The 24931-nt window shown below is 43.0% G+C and overlaps 1 protein-coding gene across 1 annotated transcript; it reads left to right on the forward strand.

Annotated features, from left to right (window-relative positions):
- The first annotated feature begins 876 nt into the window (after window positions 1–876).
- On the forward strand, window positions 877–21662 carry borcs5 (BLOC-1 related complex subunit 5). Its single transcript, XM_084334996.1, has 4 exons — window positions 877–1105; window positions 3220–3363; window positions 13838–13995; window positions 20082–21662. The coding sequence occupies exons 1-4, from the start codon at window positions 1042–1044 to the stop codon at window positions 20319–20321; spliced, it is 606 nt and encodes a 201-aa protein (XP_084191122.1). The 5' UTR covers window positions 877–1041; the 3' UTR covers window positions 20322–21662.
- The last annotated feature ends 3269 nt before the right edge of the window (window positions 21663–24931 follow it).

Raw genomic sequence — 24931 nt, forward strand, 5'->3', positions numbered from 1 at the left:
CTCAATTATCACACGTCCTCCTCACAACAGAAAGACAGGCTTAAGGTTGAACATTGGTCAAGTGCTCCTTTAAAGGGGTTTGAAGTTGTTGCATATTGCAGTGTGTTTTATACTAGATTTAATGTCATGTTATTTTATGTTTTACTCTAGGTGTTCCGTTTTTTTTTTACCTTGTTCTTTATTGTTGTTTCATTAAATCTTGGGTGAAGTGATATGTTCAAGGTTTTGTGTTTTGGTCTTCTAAAACCTTATTGATGAAACCATGTCTCCAAGTGGTGTTAGTCTAGGCCACAAGATGGCAGCATTATACCACTGTCAGCCTATGATTCTGATACTGTTACTTAAAGGTTGGGTTGGGAGAGAACTGGGGAAAATGAATGAAGATCAAAATGTGTTTTTTTTTGTGCCAACATCCACTGCATTACATATTAATGTATCCTCCTACGTGTTAGTAATTTAGCCACTCAAGGGCCACTGACCAATGCAGTCTTTACTCAGACATATTCTGTTGATAGACTAATAAATAATGTGTGCACATACTAGCCTAATAATGTGTGCATACATACTAGGCTAATGTAAATGTACAGACCATAGTGCCGGTGCCCTGTCATCATAGTATAATACTATAATATCGTACACCAGGCTCAATCTACCATGTTAATAACGTTTTCAATCAATCAACGGAACATACAAATGTGCTTTGTGGTGAGGTCTTACTTCTGGAAAGTTATAGTGTCACAACTTGCATTTTTATACTACGATCATATTTTAAATAATCGAAACAAGTTTGGGCTAATAGTCTAGTTTGGGTCCATTTCCTGCAGTTTGATCCACGTGATCATTATTGCCGGAAGTGGCTAGTAGTGTAACGTTAACCTAGAGACAAGCTGTCAAATTAATATTCTGATATCCTGACGTTTGAGCAGGTAGTGTAACGATCCTGACACTGAGAACATCTCTTAACACTGTTATTGAGTCTGCCAGTCTGTGTTATTGGACGAGTAGTCCAGTGATCGTTAGCTAGTTAGTTAGCTCTGCACCATGGGAGCCGAACAGAGTGGAGATGCTGAACATAACAACAAACACTCCGATTACAGCTCAGCAGGTGAGTTTGTCTCTTAACCCAACTCATAGAATGGCATAGCTAATTCTCGAAGCATTGGATAACTGGAGCAGGGTTGAATCCCCACCTTGTTGCATCTCCTGTACTAGTGTAGACACTGCAAGGTGCTAATGTTAGCTTCCTATCCTAATGAAAACCCGAGGAGTCTGACTATGAGACTACCTTATTGTAGTTGCTTATATTCTACCATGTTCTTGTAATGCAACTATTTCAAAACGGTGAACGCTTCTGAAACCGGTTGCATTCCTCTTGTAATAAGGTTATAAACTTATCCCATCCAAAATGAACAGATTGGTGTTTTCCTGACCCTGATGTAAACAAGACAAAAGTCTTTCTCTGGTCTGCATCCCCTTAACAATTGTGTGTATTGAGCCGTACTGTATTGTACCCATTCTGCAATCTGTTAAATAAAGTTTTCATTCATGTTCTGTCAACATTCTCCAATCACTCCATTCTGATTGACAAGCTAAAAGCAATTGGTTTTGATAGTCTATCAGTGAGCTGGATGCAATCCTACCTTGAGGGGAGGGAACAGATGGTGGAGGTAAACGGTACCCTATCCCCCCCCCCTCACAGTGAGCTGTGGTGTTCCACAAGGAAGCATACTAGGACCGCTACTGTTCCTAATTTATGCAAATGACATGTCGTCAGCTTGTGACTGCAACTTGTTCCTGTTTGCGGACGACTCAGCCCTGCTGGTCTCTGACAAGAACAAGTTACAGGTTGAAAAAACCCTCAGCTCGGAACTAGGCAGAATCTGCATATGGCTCGCTGATAACAAACTATCATTACACATGGGCAAAACAGAGTCCATTCTCTTCGGTTCAAATAACAAACTCAGCAAGACCGACGGCTTCTCAGTTACAGTGGGTGACAATATTGTCACAAGGAAAGATGAAATTACCTACCTGGGTTCCATCCTAGAGGCTAATCTCTCCTGTGACAAAATGGCATCCAATGTAATAAAAAAAGTCAACCAACGAACTCGATTCTTGTACCGGATCTCCTCTCTGGTAAACAAGAATACCCTGAAGACTCTGGCAGGAGCACTCATTCAGGGGTACTACGACTATGCTTGCACCTCATGGTACCAAAGCACCTCAAAGGCGCTAAAAACAAAATTACAAACATCTCAAAACAAACTGGTCAGACTACTGCTTGACCTTACTCCTAGAACCCACCTCACCCCTGCCCACTTCGACAACCTAGGATGGCTTAGAGTAGACGACAGAGTACAGCAACTTGCAATGGGCCTGGTCTACAAGATACACTACACGACCAAGGTACCCATGTACATGTCAAAATACTTCCCAAAGGTCAGTGAATACCACGATCACAACACCAGAGGGAGCTCCACAAATCATGTTAAACCCAGATTCGGCTCAAATAAGGGACTAAACACGTTTCGCAATTATGCCACATCAATGTGGAACGCCCTACCCAAAGCTGTAAAGGAATGTGGATCACTACCCACTTTCAAAACCTCTCTCAAGGGACACCTACGGGAGACTGCAATTCAACACTGGCCCCTGTAAATATCCTAACCCAACCCCCTCCAATGTACAGTCATTTACCTAGTATGGTTTTGTCAATAGTCCAATGTACAATTTTGTTTGTTTGTACAGTGTCTCCCCCCCCCCCCCCTCAATGTACAGTTTTGCTTGTATATACAGTGTGCCCCCCCCCCCCCCCCAACCACCTCCAATGTAGATTACCCAGTATGGTTGTCAATATCCCAGTGTACCCAACCCCCCCCCACCCAACCTCCTCCAATGTACAGTTTCTACGTCAAATGTATATACTCCCTTTTCCTGACTCCTTCTGTATCACAAACAGTACTGTATTTGCAAATCTGGTATGTCATAAATGTATAGATGTAGCAGTACTGACTATCTGTATGTCATGTATGTCATATATGTCCTGATGAATTGAAAATGGGGGACCCTGATGTAAACAAGACGAAAGTCTTTCTCTGGTCTGCATCCCCTTAACAATTGTGTGTATTGAGCTGTACTGTATTGTACCCATTCTGCAATCTGTTAATAAACATTTTCAATCAATCAATCAATCAATCAATGGGAATGTTGTCGTTGCAGTGGTGCCCTCCCCAGCCAAGCAGAGGGCTAAAATGGATGATATTGTAGTTGTGGCCCCGGGGACGCAGTCATCGCGAAACATCCACAACGACCCAGATGTCATCAAGCTTCAGGAGATCCCCACATTTCAGCCGCTTTTGAAAGGTAACTCGATCGCTTTGAGTTTCCAAAGTATGACTTTACTTGTTCCGCCCTTAGCTTGAGAACATGGAACACGTGATGTGTGGTGGAACAACACCTACAGTACCAGTGGGGATGAAACTACTAACTGTACATATACAACTACACACACTATCATTACACATGGGCAAAACAGAGTCCATTCTCTTCGGTTCAAATAACAAACTCAGCAAGACCGACGGCTTCTCAGTTACAGTGGGTGACAATATTGTCACAAGGAAAGATGAAATTACCTACCTGGGTTCCATCCTAGAGGCTAATCTCTCCTGTGACAAAATGGCATCCAATGTAATAAAAAAAGTCAACCAACGAACTCGATTCTTGTACCGGATCTCCTCTCTGGTAAACAAGAATACCCTGAAGACTCTGGCAGGAGCACTCATTCAGGGGTACTACGACTATGCTTGCACCTCATGGTACCAAAGCACCTCAAAGGCGCTAAAAACAAAATTACAAACATCTCAAAACAAACTGGTCAGACTACTGCTTGACCTTACTCCTAGAACCCACCTCACCCCTGCCCACTTTGACAACCTAGGATGGCTTAGAGTAGACGACAGAGTACAGCAACTTGCAATGGGCCTGGTCTACAAGATACACTACACGACCAAGGTACCCATGTACATGTCAAAATACTTCCCAAAGGTCAGTGAATACCACGATCACAACACCAGAGGGAGCTCCACAAATCATGTTAAACCCAGATTCGGCTCAAATAAGGGACTAAACACGTTTCGCAATTATGCCACATCAATGTGGAACGCCCTACCCAAAGCTGTAAAGGAATGTGGATCACTACCCACTTTCAAAACCTCTCTCAAGGGACACCTACGGGAGACTGCAATTCAACACTGGCCCCTGTAAATATCCTAACCCAACCCCCTCCAATGTACAGTCATTTACATAGTATGGTTTTGTCAATAGTCCAATGTACAATTTTGTTTGTTTGTACAGTATCTCCTCCCCCCCCCCTCAATGTACAGTTTTGCTTGTTTATACAGTGTGCCCCCCCCCAACCACCTCCAATGTAAATTACCCAGTATGGTTGTCAATATCCCAATGTACCCAACACCCCCCCCCACCCAACCTCCTCCAATGTACAGTTTCTACGTCAAATGTATATACTCCCTTTTCTTGACTCCTTCTGTATCACAAACAGTACTGCATTTGCAAATCTGGTATGTCATAAATGTATAGATGTAGCAGTACTGACTATCTGTATGTCATGTATGTCATATATGTCCTGATGAATTGAAAATGGGGGACCCTGATGTAAACAAGACGAAAGTCTTTCTCTGGTCTGCATCCCCTTAACAATTGTGTGTATTGAGCTGTACTGTATTGTACCCATTCTGCAATCTGTTAATAAAGTTTTCAATCAATCAATCAATCAATCAATCACAACATGATCACACAGCAGACTGAGCCAATAATCATAAAACATACACCTCACTAAACACACTTATAACATTCTGCAAAGTTCACAACCATAGCCTCTACTCCCAGTACCACAGCACACTGCACACCTATGATATAAACCATAGCCTATACTCCCAGTACCACAACACACCTATGATATAAACCTTAGCCTCTGGCTGCTCCCAGTACCACAGCACACATATGATATAAACCTTAGCCTATACTCCTAGTAACACAGCACACTTATGATCAACCTTAGCGGCTAGCCTATACTCCCAGTACCACAGAACACTTATGATATAAACCAAGTTCAAGTTCAAGTTCTTTAATAGTTGTCATACAGAAGTACAGAATACTTTCATACAAAATGCTTCTTACTGTTACGCTCCAGAGACTGTGCTAGACAAGATAGTATCAAATAACATAATAACATAATATAGCATGAATTTAGAAGAAGAAAATGAGGTCACAGTGTTCGGTATAGACATATGTACAATGTTCTGAGTTACCATATAATATACAATACACAATACTATGCAGTGTACTAATGTACAGTACTATCTAGTGCAAAGCAGAAATGGGATGAGGTACAATTTTAGGTACAATTTACAGTAAGGTGTACGAGTTGTAGTGCAATCCTTCATCCATAAATATAAAGTGTGGGGAGTGGGTGCTACAGTGTGTTTGTTTAAAGTGGGTGTGTGCTATAAAGTGTGTGGAGTGGGTGCTACAGTGTGTTTGTTTAAAGTGGGTGTGTGCGTGTGGATGTGTGTGCTATGTGCGTTTGGTGGTTGTTGTTGTGTAGTGTTCATTCATTGTTCGTTTAGCAGCCTGATGGCCTGGGGATAGAAGCTACTTCTGAGTCTTTCTGTGCTCGCCTTGAGACTCCTGTATCGCTTGCCTGACCGCAGCAGTTCGAAGAGGCAGTTGTTCGGGTGACTGGAGTCTTTAATGATTCTCTTAGCCTTGCCCTTGCAACGCTTGTAGTAAATGTTCTGGAGGGTGGGGAGCCCCCCTCCAATTGTGCGTTCGGCTGAACGTGTCACTCTTTGTAGTCTGCTTTGGTCTTTTGCAGTGCTATTCCCAAACCAGGAGGTGATGTTGCCGGTCAAGATGCTCTCTATTGTACATGAGTAGAAGTTCTTAAGGATCTTCTGGCTGACTTGGAACTTCCTTAGGCGCCTGAGGAAGTAGAGGCGTTGTCGTGCCTTCTTCACCACACTGTTAATGTGTGTGGTCCATGTCAAGTCCTCGGATATGTAGGCTCCGAGGTACTTGAAGCTGTTGACTCTCTCAACCGGTGCCCCGTCGATGCTGAGGGGGCTGTAGTCCTTGACCCCCGACCTCCTGAAGTCCACAATCATCTCCTTTGTTTTGCTGACGTTCAGGGAGAGGCTGTTTTCCTGGCACCATCCCGCCAGGACCTTGACCTCTTCCAGGTAGGCCCTCTCGTCGTTGGCAGAGATCAGGCCCACCACCACTGTGTCGTCAGCAAATTTGACGATTGTATTGCTACTCCGCTGAGCCACACAGTCGTGTGTGTACAGGGAGTAGAGGAGGGGACTCAGAACACAGCCCTGGGGGGCCCCTATGTTGAGGGTGATGGATGAGGAGGTGCAGTTGCCTGCTCTCACCACCTGGGGTCTGCCAGTCAGGAAGTCCAAGACCCACTGGCAGAGGTCATAGCCCAAGCCCAGGTCCCTGAGCTTGGCTATGAGTATGGAGGGGACTATGGTATTGAATGCCGAGCTGTAGTCGATGAATAGCATTCTCACATAGTTCCCCTGCCTCTTGTCCAGGTGTGATGCTGCTGTGTGCAGCACATGGGATATGGCGTCCTCCGTGGACCTGTTGGGGCGGTATGCAAATTGCAGGGGGTCCATGTTGATGGGGAGGGAGGAGCAGATGTAGCCCTTTACTAGCTTCTCAAAGCACTTCATGGCTATGGAGGTGAGAGCTACAGGGCGGTAGTCGTTGAGGCAAGCAGGCTTGGATTTTTTGGGTACAGGGATAATAGTGGACTTCTTCAGGCAGGTGGGGATGACAGCCTGTTCTAAGGACAGGTTAAATATGTCAGTGAATACTGGGGCCAGTTGGTCGGCACAGACTTTTAGGACGCGGCCGGGGATGCCGTCCGGACCTGCTGCCTTCCTGATATTCACTTTTTTAAAGGTCCGCCTCACCTCATGCTCTGTTACCCTGAACACTGCGCCTCCATCAGCAGCCGACCCCCCCCCCCCCCATTGCCGAGGCTTGTGAGCTGGTGTTGTTATTACCAGCATCAAACCTCGCATAGAAGGTATTGAGGTCGTTTGCTAAGGAGATGTCACTGTTCAGTTTGAGGGAGGCGCCTTTGTAGTCTGTCATCGTTTTGAGCCCCTGCCACATAGCTCTAGAGTCAGCTTGTTCAAACTGGAGTTCAATTTTATCCCTGTAGCGCCGTTTGGCCTCTGACACTGTCCTCCTTACGTTGTGTCGCGCCACCTTGTGGTCATTCATGTTGCCTGCCACTAGGCCGTCATTGTATGCTTTGGTGCGCTCTCTCAGAGCTTCACGGACGGATTTGTCTACCCAGGGTTTTTGATTTGGGTAAACTTTCATTTTGGTAGTGGGGATTGTTTCTTTCACCCTAGTACAGACATAGTCCAGCACTGTCTCCGTGTAGGCATTAATGTTATCTGTGTCGCGGAACACAATCCAGTCTGTGTGGTGAAACACTGACCGGATCGTCTCTTCTGACGTCAGATCCCATTTCTGCACCTCTCGCGAGACTACGGGAGTACTTTTAATTCTCTGTCTGTACTTTGGTGAAAGGAAAATGGATGCGTGATCTGACTTGCCAAAGCCACTATCAGAATGAGCCTTGTAGCCACCTTTAAATTGCGTGTAACAGTGATCTAGGATGTTACCGCCTCTGGTGTTGCAAGTCACATGCTGATAGAAGTCGGGCAATACCTTTCTCAGATTGGCGCTATTGAAATCTCCCAGTACTAAAATGGCGGCGTTAACGTTAGCCACTTGTATTCTATTTACCTCGTCGTGTAGTCTGGAGAGCGCAACCTTGTTGCTGGCTTGCGGTGGAATATACACTCCGACCAGGACGATCGCCGTTAACTCCCTCGGGAGGAAGAAAGGACGACACTTGATGGTTATATATTCCAGTTCTGGGGAGCAGTGGTTGGATAATTCCTTCACGTTCGTTGGATCACTCCAATTTTTGTTAAACATGAAGGCAATACCTCCTCCACGTTGTTTACCGGACTCTGATGATGTCCGATCCTTTCGATGGATAAAGAAGTGATCCGCTGGTTGAATTGCGTGATCTGGAACCTCCGGTGTGAGCCATGTTTCGGTGAAGCAAAGGACATTGCAGTCCCTAACGTCTCTTTGATATTGAATCCTTGCTCGGATGTCATCCAGTTTATTGTCTATTGATTGTACATTGGCTAGCAATATACTGGGAAGTGGTGTACGGTGGCGTCTGGATCTCAGCCTGTTTCGGATCCCAGCCCTCTTTCCTCGTCGTCTTTTCCTGGGCTCTGGGAACAAAGGGTCTGGTCCCAATCTCCGGAGAATTTCTTCAGGCCATTGGTGTGGTTCGGAAAGCTGATCCAGCGAGTAATCCAGTTGGTAAGTTTCCCGTAATCCAATGTCTATGAGTGACTGACGGTCATATACATTAAATGCACCAACAGTTGGTACGCACAAAACTCTAAAAACTATAAATATTAACAAAAGTAAACACAGTCTCGACGGAGCGAACAGAGAGGCAGCCGGTCGGGGGGGCGCCATCCTCCATACGACTCTACTCCCAGTACCACAACACACTTATGATATAAACCTTAGTCTCTACTCCCAGTACCACAGAACACTTATGATATAAACCATACGACTCTACTCCCAGTACCACAACACACTTATGATATAAACCTTAGTCTCTGCTCCCAGTACCACAGAACACTTATGATATAAACCATACGACTCTACTCCCAGTACCACAACACACTTATGATATAAACCATACGACTCTACTCCCAGTACCACAGAACACTTATGATATAAACCTTAGTCTCTGCTCCCAGTACCACAGAACACTTATGATATAAACCAGGGGTGGGCAACTTTGTATATGGTGAGGGCCACAAAATGTCCACAATCAATCTGGGGGGCCGCATTGTTTATCGGCAGTCCCGCCAGTAGTACCCCATCACTCAAATAGCCCTAATAGTCACAAGGTATATAAACAATTATAATTTGTTGTAACTTTGTTTTTATTCCATTTCAAATGCATTTAGTAATGCAATTTCAACTTTATGAATTTATAAACAGCTGAATTTAAAAGTATTGCTGTGTAACCCCAAATATATACAAAAATTATCAATTATAATTAAGGCTTCTAATAAAATAAATGTATGAACTTAAAGCCCACTGCTCAACAAACACAAAGCAGCATTCCTGCTGCATTTCACTACAACAGTAAATCAAAAGTGCAATAATAAATGATTTTGTTAAATGTATAAACTTTTATCCTGCTACTAAACAAAACATTATAACACTGAAATGCATGTTATGGATATGAAGCACTCAGGAATGTTTTGTTTAGTAGCAGGATAAAAGTGTATACATTTAACAAAATCATTTATTATTGCACTTTTGATTTACTGTTGTAGTGAAATGCAGCAGGAATGCTGCTTTGTGTTTGTGTTATTAGTGTTATCTGAACACTACAAAAGTAAACAAGTAAAGTGCAAGTAAAGTAAAGTGCAATACTACATGCCTCCCATTGACCCTTTATCAAACTGGCATGACATTAACCCTCGCCCCACAGTGGGTCAATAATGGTAATAATAATAATAATAATAATAATAATAATAATAATAATAATAATAATAATAATAATAATAATAATAATAATAATAATAATGGTCCCCTCTCTACACCTCTCCATCATCTCCCCCCCCTCTCTACATCTCTTCATCATCTCTTCCCCCCTCTCTACACCTCTTCATCATCTCCTTCCCCCCCTCTACACCTCTTCATCATCTCCTCCTCCCCCCTGTCTTTAATGAGACACTTGTGGTCTCTCCATTTGGCGCACAATAGCAGGAATGTCAACTTCAATGTTTGTGCATGCAATCTGCATCAGATGAAATAATGTTTCATCCGACAGCCTGTTTCTCTACTTTGACTTGATGTGCTTCATGTTTGAGAAATTGCTCTCACATATGTATGTGCTCCCAAACATACTGGCCATAGAGAGGGCAAAGTCCCTGAGGAGTGGGAAGCGGGGCTCAGGTAGCAGTTTCCAAAACGAAATTCCCCTCTCATTTCTCTTTGCTTGAAAAAAAGGATCTGACTGTAGCTCGCACAGTTCAAGCTGCAACGGTGGGGGCTGCTCTGACACCGTAGCGGTGAGGGGGCCGGCAAACAGCGCTATCCGTGACTGCATGCCGTTGAAATCTTCAAACCGATCATTGAATTGCATTTGCAGTGTTTCAATGTCGCTCCTGTACTTTCCGACGGCTCAGCCATCGGATTTCTGTGTGTAGCTGCAAGTCGCCATAATCAGTGTCCATCTCTTCCAAAAAGGAGACAAACTTTCTATGGTTTAGTGACCTGTTGCCTCCACGAATTAGATTGGTAACCTTGGTAACCACATCCATAACATGGCTGTAGTAGTCAAGCTTCTTGGCACAGAGAGCCTCCTATATCAGATAAAAAAAAAGAAAAACTATTTAACGACTCTCGCATATAATTTGACTACACTCGACTCGCATTGGTCATTATAGTGACCCACAATAGATGGAAATTATGTTAGCGAACTTACCTGATGTATAATGCAGTGCAGCATTGGACACTCAACGCCACTCTGCCTTAGAAGCCCGGCGAATCCTGTGTGTTTTCCTTTCATTGCCGGTGCTCCATCGGTAACAACAGCCGACAGTTTATCAAAACCCCCATATTGCTGCACGGCACTTTCAACAGCGTTTCATATGTCCACACTAGGGCTGACCCCTATTAGTCAAATAGTCGACTAATCGATCGAAAGGAGCCATAGTCGACTGCCAACTCTTCTTAGTCGAATACAATACAAAAAAATAAAAAAAATAAAAAAAATAAAAAAATACAAAAATATTATAATTTTTTTTTTTTTTATATTATATTGGCCTGGGGCCACATGGAACGTCGGTGAGGGCCGCATGCGGCCCGCGGGCCGCCAGTTGCCCCTCCCTGATATAAACCTTAGTCTCTACTCCCAGTACCACAACACACCTATGATATAAACCTTAGCCTCTACTCCCAGTACCACAGCACACTTATGATATAAACCTTAGCCTCTACTCCCAGTACCACAGAACACTTATGATATAAACCTTAGCCTCTACTCCCAGTACCACAGCACACTTATGATATAAACCTTAGTCTCTACTCCCAGTACCACAGAACACTTATGATATAAACCTTAGTCTCTACTCCCAGTACCACAGCACACTTATGATATAAACCTTAGCCTCTACTCCCAGTACCACAGCACACCTATGATATAAACCTTAGCCTCTACTCCCAGTACCACAGCACACCTATGATATAAACCTTAGCCTCTACTCCCAGTACCACAACACACTTATGATATAAACCTTAGCCTCTACTCCCAGTACCACAGAACACTTATGATATAAACCTTAGCCTCTACTCCCAGTACCACAACACACTTATGATATAAACCTTAGCCTCTACTCCCAGTACCACAACACACTTATGATATAAACCTTAGCCTCTACTCCCAGTACCACAACACACTTATGATATAAACCTTAGCCTCTACTCCCAGTACCACAGAACACTTATGATATAAACCTTAGCCTCTACTCCCAGTACCACAGAACACTTATAATATAAACCTTAGCCTCTACTCCCAGTACCACAACACACCTATGATATAAACCTTAGTCTCTACTCCCAGTAACACAGCACACTTATGATATAAACCTTAGCCTCTACTCCCAGTACCACAGAACACTTATGATATAAACCTTAGCCTCTACTCCCAGTACCACAGAACACTTATAATATAAACCTTAGCCTCTACTCCCAGTACCACAGAACACTTATGATATAAACCTTAGCCTCTACTCCCAGTACCACAGAACACTTATGATATAAACCTTAGCCTCTACTCCCAGTACCACAGAACACTTATAATATAAACCTTAGCCTCTACTCCCAGTACCACAGCACACTTATGATATAAACCTTAGTCTCTACTCCCAGTAACACAGCACACTTATGATATAAACCTTAGCCTCTACTCCCAGTACCATAGCACACTTATGATATAAAACAGACTCTACTCCCAGTACCATAGCACACTTATGATATAAACCTTAGCCTCTACTCCCAGTACCACAGCACACTTATGATATAAACCTTAGCCTCTACTCCCAGTACCACAGCACACCTATGATATAAACCTTAGCCTCTACTCCCAGTACCACAGCACACCTATGATATAAACCATAGACCGGTTGAGAGAGTCAACAGCTTCAAGTACCTCGGAGCCCACATATCCGAGGACTTGAAATGGACCATACACATTAACAGTGTGGTGAAGAAGGCACGACAACGCCTCTACTTCCTCAGGCGCCTAAGGAAGTTCCAAGTCAGCCAGAAGATCCTTAAGAACTTCTACTCATGTACAATAGAGAGCATCTTGACCGGCAACATCACCTCCTGGTTTGGGAATAGCACTGCAAAAGACCAAAGCAGACTACAAAGAGTGACACGTTCAGCCGAACGCACAATTGGAGGGGGGCTCCCCACCCTCCAGAACATTTACTACAAGCGTTGCAAGGGGAAGGCTAAGAGAATTATTAAGGACTCGAGCCACCCGAACAACTGCCTCTTTGAACTGCTGCCGTCAGGCAAGCGATACAGGAGTCTCAAGGCGAGCACAGAAAGACTCAGAAGTAGCTTCTATCCCCAGGCCATCAGGCTGCTAAACGAACAATGAATGAACACTACACAACAACAACCACCAAACACACATAGCACACACATCCACACGCACACACTCACTTTAAACAAACACACTGTAGCACCCACTACACACACTGTATAGCACACACCCACTTTAAACAAACACACTGTAGCACCCACTCCCCACACTTTATATTTATGGATGAAGGATTGCACTACAACTCGTACACCTTACTGTAAATTGTACCTAAAATTGTACCTCATCCCATTTCTGCTTTGCACTAGATAGTACTGTACATTAGTACACTGCATAGTTGTGTATTGTATATTATATGGTAACTCAGAACATTGTACATATGTCTATACCGAACAACTGTGACCTCATTTTCTTCTTCTAAATTCATGCTATATTATGTTATTATGTTATTTGATACTATCTTGTCTAGCACAGTCTCTGGAGCGTAACAGTAAGAAGCATTTTGTATGAAAGTATTCTGTACTTCTGTATGACAACTATTAAAGAACTTGAACTTGACTCTGCTCCCAGTACCACAACACACTTATGATATAAAACTTAGCCTCTGCTCCCAGTACCACAACACACTTATGATATAAAACAGCCTCTGCTCCCAGTACCACAGAACACTCATGATATAAACCTTAGCCTCTACTCCCAGTACCACAGCACGCCTATGTCTCAACTTTTGTTTAATGATGGAACTTTTTGATGATGGAATAGATAATAGATAATTATCTATTATCTATTTTTGCCTAGCACAGTCTCTGGAGCGAAACAGAAAGAAGCATTTTGTATAAAAGTCTTCTGTACTTCTGTATGACAACTAATAAAGAAACTTGAACTTGAACTTGGAAGAAGGATTTGAGTCTTTAAGTGAGTATTCTAGCTGAAAATTCACCAGCCATGGGATATCAAACTAATGCTAATGTATCCTTACAATAATTAGCTTGTGCTGAAATCATGGTCATGGGCATTGCGTTTATCTGGTTCCCTAAAGGTCCTTTGATGTCTGTTCTCCACAAGGGGTCCTGAGTGGCCAAACGTCACCAAGCACTGTGTGTCTGGAGAGGCTGGATTCGGCCCAGGTGCTGCAGCTCTGTATGCGCTACCAGGACCATCTACACCAGTGTGCTGAAGCGGTGGCATTTGACCAGAACGCCCTGGTCAAGAGGATCAAAGAGGTAAGGGAATCTGTTCAGAGTTCTGTTTGATGTCTGTGCCACCACTTCAGGCATTCAGCATGGAGCATTGTTTGTTGCTTGTTCCCTCAAAGAATACGAAGACTAACTAACGCAGAGATGAAAGACTTCTGTGGATCCACAATTGTCCGTGTTTTTGTTTGAGAAACAGTTATTTGTGAGATCAATGTAAATCCGAAAGTAGGCCATGGCACAATAAGTATAAGCATAGACTGTAAACATAGCAATAAGTCTGTATGAAATATGGATACAATTAGATGCTCATAAAAGCAATGCCTTCCCTGAAGTAGCACAACGCAGCTAAAACATTCCATCTCTTCACGTCAATCACTGTGGGAAGTTCAGCTGATAAGTCAACGTGCTTTGACTGATAAGTGAGCGTGCTTTGACTGAGCGGTAGATACTTGGCCCCCCATGTGGGAGACCTGGGTTAGAATCCCGCCTCTTAAAATACAACATTGCATTGGCCTCGAATGGATTTCCCCACAGGGAGAGGCCAAAGGGGGCTGACTGTAGCAGATTAGCCCTGCCTGAAGTCTAGTCTACCTTTCAGTGTAATGCAGCGCACATTGGGCTAATCCTTGGTAGAATTCTGTGTTTGGCTAGCGTTAGCGGTCATGTTAACATCAGTGTTTTGTAGCTGGGGAACTAAACGCCAAAAGCAGATGTTGTTTGTTTACACTTTGCACTGTGTGCTCACATTAGATCAGGGGAATTGAATGAGATCATTAGCAGCAAGGCTGCTGTTGCATCCATCAGCTCAGCTGAACTAATCATTAAATACAACATAGGCCTATGGCAGGTGTCTGATCAAAAAGGAGAGTACTAAAAAATAAAGTCAGAATGGAGAAGTACTGTGTCAGCAGAGCAAAGATGCAGATGTTTATCAGTCAATGAGTTTGAACAAAAAGAACAAAGAGTTTGAGAAAACAAAGCATGCATGGGGGAAAGACTAGATAACAGTACAGTAGCTGTTTACAAAGATGTGCAAGAGGAGCATAATTCCTAGAAAGGGAAAGGAGGAGAGCTGGGCCCTATTCCCCATACCTGGTTCAACTAAGTCGATCAAAAGTCCCATTTTCCAGATTCAATTAACCCGATTGAATCCGGGCTTTCCATGTTCCTCGAACGCTGATTCAGTCTCGTTGGTGCGGCACGGTGGTGTAGTGGTTAAACACTGTCGCCTCACAGCAAGAAGGTCCAGGGTTCGATTCCCGCTTGGGGACCAGGTTTCCATGATGCCAGTTACCCAGGTGGGGTATCTCCCGGGCCTTTCTGTGTGGAGTTTGCATGTTCTCCCCGTGCTCACAAGGGTTTCCCCCCCCCTGATAAGATAACCCCAATGGAAAAACATGCACAACAACAAGATCGCTAACGCTGTGGCGTCCTTGACGAAGACGGACAGGAGCACTTGGATTGGTCCCCTGGCGCGGCTCACGTTGCGCCTGTCTGCTCTCGGCTGCCCTTGGGGGGGAAGGACGACGGGATGGGTTAATCGCAGAGACGAATCGCATACATGCATCGCATGCATGCCGATTAATGACCTCTGAGCAGGTCCTAAATTATTAAATTATTATTTTAATTCGAACCAGACTTGATACTCAGGATAATTGCGTGCGGTCGCCTCACCTGAAAAGACAGCAGGTGTTGATCGCAGAAATCCTGATTTTCTAACGGCATTGATTTAAAACTTTATTAACGGATTGCAGAATGGGTACAATACAGTACGGCTCAATAGCCTCGCCGACAAGTTAAATGCATATCTATAGGCACATTTTAAGTCCCTCATTACCCCAATCAATCAGATTATATTTATTTAAATGTGCCTGCTGGCAATAGGCTTAATGGAATGAATAATCGAATGAGATTTTTGCTAGCAAAAATAATTATTTCAACTCTTTCAGAATAAGTATACAAAAACAAGCCCAAAGAGTATATCTAATTGATACGAATTAATAGATACTTATGAGGATATCTGTACTGTATGCGCTTAGGTATCATGTAATATAATAAATACATCGTTCCTAAAGTTTTCAGGCCGCGACCCCCCGAAATAACGGTGTCAGAGAGCCGCGACCCCCACTATTATAGAGGTGGTTGAAACATGCAAATGTTCACACGCACACGTATGCATTGGAGGCTTTTAACACGCACAATAACTACACAAAATAACACAATAATCAAACAACCATAAAATGAATACAGGTACATATAGTGTGTTTCATTTAGAAGGCTATAATGTTCAACTCACCTAATGAGATGGATGGGCATATGTCCAGTCTGGGTTTAATTTTGGAGACAGCGACTCGGAGATCATCCTCCACATTCATTCAGACGTGATCTGTACTTATTTTTTATATAAGTCAGTGCAGATAATGTTTTTTCAAATAGGTACTGTAGGTATAGCTGTGCGTATTCCCCCTCAATTGATATCTAGTCTGCATCGGAGGTGGGCAGCGAGCTGGGACGCATTCTCCATCAGAAACAAGCGTGCCTCATCCTGCAGCTCAAACAGGTGTCATGCAGTATGTAGGAAATCCATAGGCTGAATATGATTTATTATCAGCATTTTAGGTCTATTATTTTACATTTCAAAAGCATTTCTTTTACCAGTTTAATGTATTTTAATTGTTTTTAATTATAGGCCTATTTCACACATTCTATGAAATCAATACATTCTGGAAATCATCTCATCATTCAGAATGGTATAATGGGATCAAAGAGCACCAACGGGAGGCTGCAATTCGAAACTGGCCCCCGTAAATGTCCAAACACCCCCTCCCACCCACCCACCCCCTCCCAATGTACAGTTTCCTCCCCCTCGTATATATATTTTCTGTTAGGATCTCTGTTTAACAGTACTGTATATCTGTATGTCATGTATGTCACAAATGTAACAGTACTGTATATCTGTATGTCATAAATGTCATGATATATATCTGTATATCTGTATGTTGTGTATGTCATAAATGTCATTATGAATTGAAAATGGGGGACCCTGATGTAAACAAGACTAAAGTCTTTCTCTGGGTCTGCATCCCCTTAACTCTTTCAGTGCCACTCACGAGATTTCTCGGGTTTTTTTATAGGTGGTTGCGTGCCACTCACGAGATTTCTCTGAATTATTTTTTTTTTTTTTTTTGCGATCTGAAAAATTATTGCATCACCCGAGCCTACCCGAGTATAGCCGAGCTGCGCCGGTGATCACTGTGGAAAAAAGCGCCCCCTGTCGTCTCCCAGATGACATAAGTGATTTTGGAATGGACTCAATGAAAATGAATGGGGAAAAAAATCCGGTACTCCACATTTTCCAGTTCACTGATCCAGCCGGGGTTACCACAGTTCATTCTGGAGCCTCAGATCCCCGCGGATCATGGAGATCTACAGTGTCGCGTTGGATCCATACACGTATCGATTTTTTCGAATGGTGATCAGGAATTGGAATATACCAGTTGGATACCATCTGATGTCAGGTAAGGACTCTATGTTATCAGTGGTAGGATAATCAGAGTAAGTTTGATGAAGTTATAAGCTGTTTTGTGAAATGTCTTCTTTCGGTTTCACTGTAAAAGTCTGTGAGGAAATCAACGGAGCGATTATCAGTGCGCGGCCGTAATGTGCTTGCGTGCACGTATAATATTGATCATCTAGCGTTTATTTGAAAACGATTCATAAAAAGGCCGACGAATATCAACGTTGTGGAATATTCCACTAAAAGACGATTTTCATAGAATGCTCCAGAATGAGCTGTTTTTTATATCAAAACAGGGGCTTTTCTAACTGCTCTGAAACGGAAACGACGCGATAAAAAAACAATCTGCCTTCACAGCACTGACTGGAAAATAGTCTTTGATAATGCGATGGGCAGATTAGACACATAGCCATAATTTAAAACATAGATTAGGCGATATTAACGTTAACATTGGCGCCGATGGTGGCATTCAAGCTGTAAAACGGAAAACCAGGCGTGGCACTGAAAGAGTTAACAATTGTGTGTATTGAGCCGTACTGTATTGTACCCCATTCTGCAATCTGTTAATAAAGTTTCCAATCAATCAATCAATCTCTGAGGAAGGGAGCTGCCATTTTCTTCTGAGGGAGTGGCCAGCTTATATCCAGATAACTCAACTAAACCTGCTCTGGAGCAGGTTCAAATTTGTCTATCCGTTGCCATAGTGATTTAGACAATCACGCGTCGGGGAACCGAAAGATCTGGTTTAAGTCAAGTTATCCTGAAAATTATCCGGCTAACTCAGTTAGCCAGGTACGAGGAACAGGGCCCTGGATGAGGAGAGACTGCAAACTGAAAACCTCTGAAGTCAGAATGGAGAAACATGTCAAGGAGAGCAAAGATGAAGATGCCCCGACCTCAACACCTACATACAAAAAGTCACATTAGAAGCAAAACATGGAAAAGACAAAGCCATCTATTACATTTCTGATATAGAGTTGCTATAACATAACTGTAAAACCTGACTGATTATCTATCTAACTATCTGAAATTGTGGTAATTTTCATGAATACAATTTTTACATATTTTACTATTTTCAAATAACCAACTTATACACACATACTCTGCACTCTTTTTCATGTTTTCCTTTACCCTCTTTCATCTTGGCTAATGTTATGCATGCAATGACAATGTTGCTGAAAGCACGGGCATATTTACAACGTAAGCTGCATGCTATACAGAATACATAGGCTGTGTGCCAAATGAATCTGCCTCTGCCTGCATTAATCACAATTTTCAAATGTGCCAGCAGGAGCTCTGTTAATTTCATTAGCCACCTGTACACTTATAAGTCGGATTAGCCATACGTATACATTTCTGTGTGTTTATATATATATATATATATATATATATATATATATATATATATATATATATATATATATATATACTGTATATATTCTTGTTTTTACTACCCTTTTCAATATTTTTTACCTTATTTATTGCAGTGCATTGCTGCAACACAATTTCCCCTCAGAGACAATAAATGTTATTTCATCGTATGAGAAGATCATTTGTTAAAGGTCCTGTGTCTTATAAATGGCCTTTTCCAGTTTTTAGCATTGTTTTATAGCAATGGGGGTTAGTATCAATGAGCTGTTTCTCTAATTACCATTTTGGTGGATTGCTCTAATTCAGTTGAGACAATCTCCTCCCCCAGTGAATTAGGTCATTCTGATTTGACTCGCGATGCAACGTAGCAAGGAGCTGATCTGCAGTAAAGCCCCCTCTATGGTTGTAGCGCAACCATTCGCTCAACAGCAGAGCGAGTGGAAATACCCGACACTTCCTCAAGCTTTTGACAGAGCGAGGCAGAGAACAAATGAGCGAGAGAGAGGGAGAGATAGAGAGAGAGAGGGGGACAGGAGCTTCTGTCAGGAAACAAACACACACGCATTTACACACACACAACCTGGACCGGCGCGCGGGGAAGCACACACGCATTTACACACACACAACCTGGACCGGCGCACGGGGAAGCACACACGCATTTACACACACACAACCTGGACCGGCGCACGGGGAAGCACACACGCATTTACACACACACAACCTGGACCGGCGCGCGGGGCTGGTGTGGGTCTTCTCCCTGGGAGCACTCGCATATCACTGTCAAAATATCTTTGACTCCCATGTTGTGTGTAAATGCTCTGTGTCCCTCTCTCTCTCCCTCTCTATCTCTCTCTGTCTGCCAGTCTGGTGACTGTCACTCAAAGCGCTTATGGGCGGAGCCCAGCCAAAACAGCTTGAATTTTTTTTGCTTTTGAGTACTTGATTAAAAATATAAAACAATGAATTTTTTGGAAAAATACTTTACAGATGTGTTCCATAGATTCACAGGAATTGTGTAAAGTTGCCCAAATAGTGAAAGGAATAGCAATGCATGTCCCCTTTAACTCAACGAATTGTTAGAAATCTTTGTATTCGGAAAGACATCGGGAGAGATGGCTCAATATATATTTATCTATAAATTAAATGCTACAAAATGAATAAATAAAAAATCCATGCGTCATTGAACTTTGCCACCCCATCCTCTCACCACCCCTCTCCTCTCCAGATGGACTTGTCGGTGGAAGCCCTGTTCAGCATCATGCAGGAGCGCCAGAAGCGTTACGCTAAGTACGCCGAGCAGATCCAGAAGGTCAACGAGATGTCCATGATCCTGCGGCGCATCCAGATGGGCATCGACCAGACCATCCCGCTGATGGAGCGCCTCAACAACCTGCTGCCCGAGTCGGAGCGCCTGGAGCCGTTCAGCATGAGGTCCGACGGGGAGCCTTCGACCAAGCAACACTAGTCCCCCTGAGAAACGCACTCGCGACCTGGACCCCTGCTGCGCTTGTGCTGCCGTCATCCTTCTTGGCGGCGCTATGAACTAACGATACTCATGCACTGGAGAAAACATGAATGAATGAATGAATGAATGAATGAATGAATGAATGAAAACTTTATTTAACAGATTGCAGAATGGGTACAATACAGTACGGCTCAATACACACAATTGTTAAGGGGATGCAGACCAGAGAAAGACGTTTGTCTTGTTTACATCAGGGTCCCCCATTTTCAATTCATATTGAAATGCTTGTCGTCGTCGGATCACTCTTAGAACATGTACTTTAGTCGTGATGAAAAGCAAAACTACCTGTAAATACGTTACAAGGTCAAAGTTTTGTTTTAAAAGAAGTTACCCGATGAACTGTTGCGTGTGGAGAAACACGGTTTCTTATTTCAATGATAATCCTGCTGACATCGCTGTGTCAAAGGGCTCTTTAGCCCGTGTTTGCATGTCAAACGTTGAGGGAGGAGGAGATGAATGGGCCCAGAGCCCTTATGATTTCAATGCTCTCACAAATCTCATATGGCACACTGTGGAAGGACTATGCTGAGCAATTTTGCGCTTGCCTCAAGGATTCTCTGGCTGTACTACAAACCTGGCACACACTGACCTACAAACGAGAACTGAAATACAGACCACTGCCCAACTTCCTCTGTTGGGCTGGATGCATACAGTATGATTTCAACCCCGTTTTACCCCAGTCAGGCCAACCCTCACTCCATAGCTTTTAATCGAGGCCTGAACCCCTGGATGTGTGGCTGGAGCAGCAAAGTTTGAGGCATGAAGGGGAGTTCATCCCCTGAGTGATGTCTTTGGATTTCAGAACAAAGCATTTACAACCACACGTCTAATGAACTGGAAACATGGGAGAATCGGTTACAACGAAGGCTGTGACATATCCTTTTGGTCCTTTTTTAAAATCGAATTTGAAATGTAATTTATATTTAATAGGGTTAAAATGTCGTATCGGGGGAAACGGCCCCTTTAATTAGTTCCAAGAGTGTTGTTAGTGGTAGCACCCACCCACAGACCCATGATGCTTCACTGTAGTGTAAATATCAACCACTTGATATTTGGTACACAGACAGGATGCATCAATGTGTCTGAATAATCTTTCTCCAGCCAATAACAGACCTCATGCAGACATTTAATGTGTCACTGACGTTTATTTAGCAAAGAGCCTCTTTTACAGAGGATAGGCCATTGTTCACATCAAGAACACACGCAAACTATTCAACCGTTAAGAGTCGAGTATTTAATAAATGTGTCGAGTTGTGTATTTTAAATTGACAACAGTTTGTGTGTTTACTGGGAAAGTAAATAAATGCTGAATGAGTCACTGATGTGGTTTTGTTGACTAGCTTGATGTTGGTGCTTAGGGGAGGCACAGATGTATCTGCAGACGGATCAGTATCTGGCCTTATGGGCTCTAAAACGTACAATCTCAATTGACCTATTGCAAGCCCCGTCCTCTTCTCTCGATCCTCCAATCACAACAGTTGCTTCCCCCAGGGGATCAGTAGGCTGGTAAAGATATGCCTCCTAAAGTGTGTAAACGGAAGTACAGGCTACAGGCTTTCCGGTTTCGACAAAACAATTATAGAAACGTGTGAAGTGCACAATATTTCCTCGTTTAAGCCACTGCAACGGCTTTGCCTGAAGAATTTACTACATGACCGGGACGTTCTAGCTTGTTTGCCGAAAGGATTAGGGAAAAGATTGGTCCGTTCGGTGGCAGCTTCCAGGGGAAGTACATACACCGGAAATTCTACCCCATAGACACTTTCGGCCGTAGTTCTTTACCAGGCTTTATCTCGCGGAGGAGATAAAACTGGGAACGAGGTTAGGGGATCAGAGGATCAAGAAAAGAGGGCGGGGTTAGAGATGGGTCAATTGGAACCGGATGTGTTTTTACAGCAGAGGACTTTTATATAAAGCACAAGTATTGGCTCTGGAAAGGATTGTTGCATCCGCCCTAACTAATGATGACTCTAGAGTGGATAGACTTACCCTGCAGTCATTGAAGTCACGTGATGGTTCTAAGACCCGCCTGGTTCCGTAAAAGCATATTGGGCCTGTGCTCTCTACTACAAGGATCTTTTCACGGTAGCTAGCTGCAACAGCATCCTAGCTTGCTAGAGCATATTCTGGATCATATTTGTCCTGTCTTATGTACTCTTTCCCAAACTCTCAACATGCAATCATGCACCAAGCACACCTACTTGATTGTTGTAATATTATATATAGTCTGGTAAGAAAGATGATCAAGAGAAAACACATTTTCTCAAAAACATTAAAACATTGGCCTTTGTTTGTTCTAACACTAAAATAATTAATTAATCTATCCCTCCATTAAAGATTATGAACCTCCACGATACGGTTTGGCCGCAGAGAGTTTGATCTTCACTGGGCGGCCACAATGGGGGAGAATCATAGTGGAACCTACTAGAGTACTGATCTAGAATCAGCTTCTGTCTGTTAGATTGAATAAGGTCATGAAGAAGTGTTCCTGGTCACTGACCCCAGATCAGCACTCCTTGTGAATACAGGCCGGGGGCCATGGTGTACTGCCCATGTGTGTATGTAAGTTCCACCTGCACAAGGATCCTTCTCTGGTAGGCTCTCGTTGCCATACAGAATTAGTCTCTAATTCACTTTCCTCCTAAAGAACGAGTCTTTAGATTTTGTGCCCCCCCCCCCCCCCTTTTGTAAGGGACCAACGGTAATTGGACAAAATAATAATCATAAATCAAATTGTTTAATACTTGGTTGAAAATCCTTTGTCTGGAACCCATAGACATCACCAGATGCTGAGTTTTGTCAACAGCATTTTCCCTTGGTTTTGTCTTCAGCAAGTGAACTGCATGCTCAATTGGATTCAGGTCAGGTGATTGACTTGGCCATTGCATAACATTCCACTTCTTTGCCTTAAAAACTCTTTGGTTGCTTTCGCAGTATGCTTCAGGTCATCGTCTATCTGCACAGTGAAGTGCCGTCCAATGAGTTCTGAAGCATTTGGCTGAATATGAGCAGATAACTTTGCCCGAAACACTTAAGAATTCCTCCTCAGTCACATCATCAATAAATACAAGGGAACCAGTACCATTGCCAGCCTTGCATGCCCACGCCATCACACCATGTTTCACTGATGAGGTGGTATGCTTTGGATCATGAGCAGTTCCTTTCCATCTCCATACTCTCCTCTTCCCATCATTCTGGTACCAATTGATCTTTGTCTCATCTGTCCATAGGATGTTGTTCCAGAACTGTATAGGCTTTTTAGATTTTTTTTGGCTAATCTGGTCTTCCTGTTTTTGAGTATTCTCTTGATTGTTGACTTTGAAACAGAAACCTACCTCCTGGAGAGTGTTCTTGATCTGGCCAACTGTTGTGAAGGAGTTTTTCTTCTTCTGTCATCCACCACGTTGTTTTCCGTGGTCTTCCAGGTCTTTTGTTGTTGCTGAGCTCACCAGTGCATTCTTTCTGAATGTACCAAACAGTTGATTTGACCACACCTAATGTTTTTGCTATCTCTCTGATGGGTTTGTTTAGATGTTTCAGCCTAATGATTGCTTGCTTCACTGATAGTGACAGCTCTTTGGAGTGGACCTCATATTGAGAGTTGACCGCAACAAATTTCAAATGAAAATACCACACTTGAAATTAACTAGACCTTCTTTGTAAATTAAATAATGAGGGAATAACACACACTTGGCCATGGAACAGGTGAGTAGTCAATGTCCAATTACTTTTGGTCCCTTAAAATAGGAGGGACATATACAAAGTTCACCCGATTTGGATTCATTTAGATGTAAATACCCTCAAATTAAAGCTGAAAGTCTGCACTCAAATCACATCTTGATTGTTTCATTTCAAATCCATTGTGGTGGTGTAAAGATCCAAAATGATAAATTGTGTTGTGTATTTATGGACCTGACTGTATAACAGCCTGTGTAGATTAAAAATCCACTAAATCACCACTGGGTTATTGTTTGAACATTGGAACCGGAATGGAAATTGTCTTTGCATTCTGAGCGGAGAGGTGTTAAAGTTTGTGTGCGTCTTCGCAATGAAGTATACAGCAGCTCCTGATCTTCGAAGCCGCATATTAACGCCATCAGATGATACAATACAATTTGCCACCAGGAAATTCATTTCTGAAATGAAAGAGAAATCCAATTTCCCCGTATACATCTCATTTGAATATAAATCAAAGGACGGTTTCCTCCCCCTCTCCCTTCCTGTTTCTCCACCTCCAAATTGGTCTGTTCCCACGGAAATAGGCCCTGGCTTCTTATCGCTGACATCTTGTAGGATAAAGAGAGCACCGGGACTGGACGTGGTGCATAACCAGTGTTGCTTAACCGCAGTACAACGTTCTGTCCCACGACAGCACATTTTTAAAGTGAAATGCATTTAATGTGATTACTGTTATAAATCGCTTCTATATTGAAAGTCCACCAGAACACACATTATTTTTTCAGCATGTGTCGGCAGAATTGTAAACACCAGTATATTGCCTGAGGGAAGGCCGCTCTCAGATGATTGCCTGTATTGATGGTATTGACTTT

This window comes from Notolepis coatsorum, assembly GCF_963971535.1.
Source record: "Notolepis coatsorum genome assembly, chromosome: 18".
Classification (NCBI taxonomy): domain Eukaryota; kingdom Metazoa; phylum Chordata; class Actinopteri; order Aulopiformes; family Paralepididae; genus Notolepis; species Notolepis coatsorum.